General features: G+C 52.6%; 1 protein-coding gene across 2 annotated transcripts; it reads left to right on the forward strand.

The window, feature by feature from the left end:
• The first annotated feature begins 1,089 nt into the window (after nucleotides 1-1,089).
• On the forward strand, nucleotides 1,090-2,584 carry POU4F2 (POU class 4 homeobox 2). 2 transcript variants are annotated; one of them, XM_065405349.1, is made up of 3 exons: nucleotides 1,096-1,183; nucleotides 1,280-1,328; nucleotides 1,645-2,584. In XM_065405349.1, the coding sequence occupies exons 1-3, from the start codon at nucleotides 1,096-1,098 to the stop codon at nucleotides 2,582-2,584; spliced, it is 1,077 nt and encodes a 358-aa protein (XP_065261421.1). The 2 variants fall into 2 exon arrangements, with proteins under 2 accessions (XP_065261420.1, XP_065261421.1); XM_065405348.1 differs by having other exon boundaries at nucleotides 1,090-1,320; nucleotides 1,643-2,584.
• The last annotated feature ends 1,215 nt before the right edge of the window (nucleotides 2,585-3,799 follow it).

Below are 3,799 nucleotides of genomic sequence, written 5' to 3' on the forward strand. Positions count from 1 at the left end.
CCTCCACAGCTCTTCCCCCACATGAGGTACCCTCCACACAGCTCACCCACACGCCCCATGTACACGTATACACACTCCGTACATACATCCCATTCGGACACTACATACAAACACACACTGTCTGTGCAGACACTCCATGCACCTCTCCCCCCGCACATACTCTGTACTTACACACGCTCAGATACAGCCCCCCCACCTCTCACCCAGATACTCTCTCGCGCGCCATATACACATCCCACAAACGCACACGCCATATACACGCCCATACGCGCGCTCTCTCTCCATCCTTACCCCCCCCCCCATACCTTTTCGCTCACCCTCCCCTCCCCGGATTTCCAACCTCCCCCCACCACCACTTAAATATTTCCCCACACATACTCGCAGGACGCATGCGTCTACCTCGCCCCGGTCTCGCCTCCATCCAATGGGCGAAGAGCGGCGAGAAACAGAGGGAGAGAGAAAGCCTCACAGCCCAGTTCCAGTGATGTCTCTTCTGCACAAGGCACCTGCCGGGCCAAGGTGCGCGGCAGCCGGAGCAGAGGCAGCACCAGAACAATAGGGCGCCGGACTCCCGCCTCCTCCAGCCGCGCGGGGAAGGGGGCTCGGAGCCGGGAGAGGGCCAGGCGCAGACTAGGGAGGAGAGAGGGACACGCTCCGCTTGGGACTGGTTTGTGGCTCGGCTGCCCGGAGAAGGGGCTGAGCCGGGGGGCTGCAGCAGGGAGTTTCCCGCGGGGTGGGTGGGAGGGCAGGCGAGGGGGGCTCCCGGGGAGCGGAGCAGGGAGCCGGGGAGAGGCGCTCGGAGGGCTGGGCGGGGGGCGAGCCTGGCAGAGAGGGACCCGGCGCCCGGGCGGGAAGCCGAGCGGGGAGTTAGGCAGAGGCAGGGCGGAGCAGCCAGGCGGCTGGAGGGGCAGTCTGCGGACCGGCTGCTGCCGGAGAGGAGGCGGCGGAGGCTGCACCGGGGGCTGAGGGAGGAGAGCGAGAAAAGCCCCTCGCGTCCCCGCGCCACCCTCCATCTCAGGGCGGCTGCGGCGGCAGCCTCAACTTCCCGTCTCCGCTGTGGGCTGGGCGGGCCCCCCACCGCCGGCGAGGATGATGATGATGTCTCTGAACAGCAAGCAGCCCTTCAGCATGCCCCACGGCAGCGGCAGCCTGCACGAGCCCAAGTACTCGGCGCTGCACACCGCCTCCCCCTGCACCTCCGCCGCCGCCGCCCCCTCGGCCAGCTCCCCCAGCAGCACCAGCAGCGGGGCCGGCAGGAACAGCACCAGCACCAGCACCAGCTCGGAGGCGATGAGGCGAGCCTGCCTCCCAACCCCCCCGGTAGGCACGTCCTGCAGCAGCCCCGCTTTAAGGCACATGCCCACAGCCCCCTTGATCTGCACGATGTTTCTTTCATGTCTGCCCAGCAAATCACCCAGCACCTCCCGGCTCTCTCCCGCCTTTTGCATTCAGCGGCGCTTGCCTTTCATATTAATTTTTATGACCTGGGATGTTGCATGTGCCTCGTGTTGTGTGTGTGTCTCTCTCTCTCGCTCTCTCTTTTGCCATGCTGGGGATGTGTTAATGGCCCAGAGGCGTGCGGATGCGGAGGGAGGGCGATCCCCTGTTGACAGTAATGTGTGCCTTCTATTTGCAATTGCAGAGCAATATATTCGGCGGTCTGGATGAGAGTTTGCTGGCCCGCGCTGAAGCCCTGGCGGCGGTGGATATAGTTTCCCAGACCAAGAGCCACCATCATCACCCGCCTCATCACAGCCCCTTCAAGCCGGACGCTACTTACCACACCATGAACACCATCCCTTGCACCTCTGCTGCCTCCTCCTCGTCGGTGCCCATTTCCCACCCGTCAGCACTGTCCGGCACTCACCACCACCACCACCATCACCACCACCACCACCACCAGCCTCACCAGGCTTTGGAAGGGGAGCTTTTAGACCACATCACTCCAGGGCTGGCGCTGGGGGCCATGACCGGACCCGACGGCTCGGTGGTCTCCACGCCAGCCCATGCGCCTCACATGGCCAGTATGAACCCTATGCACCAGGCGGCTCTAAGCATGGCCCATGCCCACGGACTGCCTTCTCACATGGGATGCATGAGCGACGTGGACGCAGATCCCCGAGATTTAGAAGCTTTTGCGGAGAGGTTCAAGCAGAGGAGGATCAAGCTCGGAGTGACCCAGGCAGATGTAGGATCTGCCCTGGCCAACTTGAAGATCCCAGGGGTAGGCTCACTGAGCCAAAGCACCATCTGCAGGTTTGAGTCCCTTACCTTGTCCCACAATAACATGATCGCCCTCAAACCCATCTTGCAAGCCTGGCTAGAAGAAGCAGAGAAATCTCACCGGGAGAAGCTCACCAAACCAGAGCTCTTCAACGGAGCAGAGAAGAAGAGAAAGCGCACCTCTATCGCTGCACCTGAGAAGAGGTCCTTGGAAGCCTATTTTGCCATCCAGCCACGTCCTTCCTCGGAAAAAATAGCGGCCATCGCAGAGAAACTAGACCTCAAGAAGAACGTGGTCCGGGTCTGGTTCTGTAATCAGAGACAGAAACAGAAACGAATGAAATATTCCGCTGGGATTTAAAGTCTGTGGGAGCTTTTTTTTTAAAAAAAAAAATCGGCAACAAGACATACTTTAATATTTCTCTATAGTGAGATAGAGAGACAAACACAGAGAGACAGACAGAAAGACCGACAGAGAAAGAGAAATACACAGAGACTGTCAACCAAGAAGTAAATTGTCAAGTTTAGGAAAGTTCCCCTTGGAGAGAACCGCTGCTTGTTCAGAATGATAGTATAAAACAGAGACTAACTTTTTGAAGGCAGATAAGAAATTCTTTTTTAAAGGACCGAAGACGTATCAAGTAAGATTTGTTTTTATTATTAAAGACATCACCCGTGTTCAAATTTAAAAGTACACTTTGCAACTATTTTTCAGAAAATAAATTGACTCGAAACTGAAACTTGAATCTAGAGTTGAGGCTTATACCGCGAGAGAGACATCTCAAAAGTATTTTGATTTAAAAAAAAAAAGATGGCAGGTTTTTCTGCATTTACACTGCGTATTATAAATATATATATATATATTTTTACTGTGGTTATTATCCTTTCCTTCGCTGAAGTTATTATGCGTAGGAAAAGAATTGATCCTGCTGTGTTCACTGATCTTTAAAAGCTATTATTAGATTACTGCCAAACAACCCCTTGTAAATTATTAATTTTATCTCTCCAGCAACTTCATTCTGTGCTCATTCTAATTAATTACACCTCTTTAATCTAAGTCTTGATAAAAGTAAAAAAAAAAAAGGTATGGATAGTGAAAATCAAATACTTTGTGTTGGTAGAATTTATTATCTTAAGCTTTTTCCTTCTTATAAAAATATCCCTTTTGGCCATCTGTAAATTGTCACCTGAAACTAAAATATTTCTCTGGCCAGTATTCTTATTTGTAAGGCGTTGGCACTCTATAATAGATGTCCTACGTTATCTGTGTAGATTGATTCACTGTCCGAGGTATTTGTTTACTGCGTTACATATTTAATGGGGATTCCCATATTGTCCCCACCACACACTTCTAAAGCGAGAAAAGAAGTGGCTGAATAGGTGACGTTTTGTTGTTTCAGGGTTTGTTTTCATCACAATATTTGTCCTTCTAGATTTCTAAGCTATATCACAACTGTGTTCAGACCTGATAGCTTTTTATTTCCTTTAATTGCAATACTTTTACATTGAGGGGAATCTTTTTTGGAGGTTTGTTTGTAGAAAAGCCAAATTTAATTTAGAGAGAAAGAGAGAGAGC

This window comes from Emys orbicularis, chromosome 5 (assembly GCF_028017835.1).
Source record: "Emys orbicularis isolate rEmyOrb1 chromosome 5, rEmyOrb1.hap1, whole genome shotgun sequence".
Classification (NCBI taxonomy): domain Eukaryota; kingdom Metazoa; phylum Chordata; order Testudines; family Emydidae; genus Emys; species Emys orbicularis.

What these genes read in the sequence shown, in the direction of transcription:
- POU4F2 (XM_065405348.1), top strand. Translation starts at nt 1,090, where the DNA reads ATGATGATGATGTCTCTGAACAGCAAGCAGCCCTTCAGCATGCCCCAC. An exon ending in CCTGCCTCCCAACCCCCCCG is followed by an intron (nt 1,321 to 1,642) that starts GTAGGCACGTCC and finishes TTGCAATTGCAG; the next exon opens with AGCAATATATTCGGCGGTCT.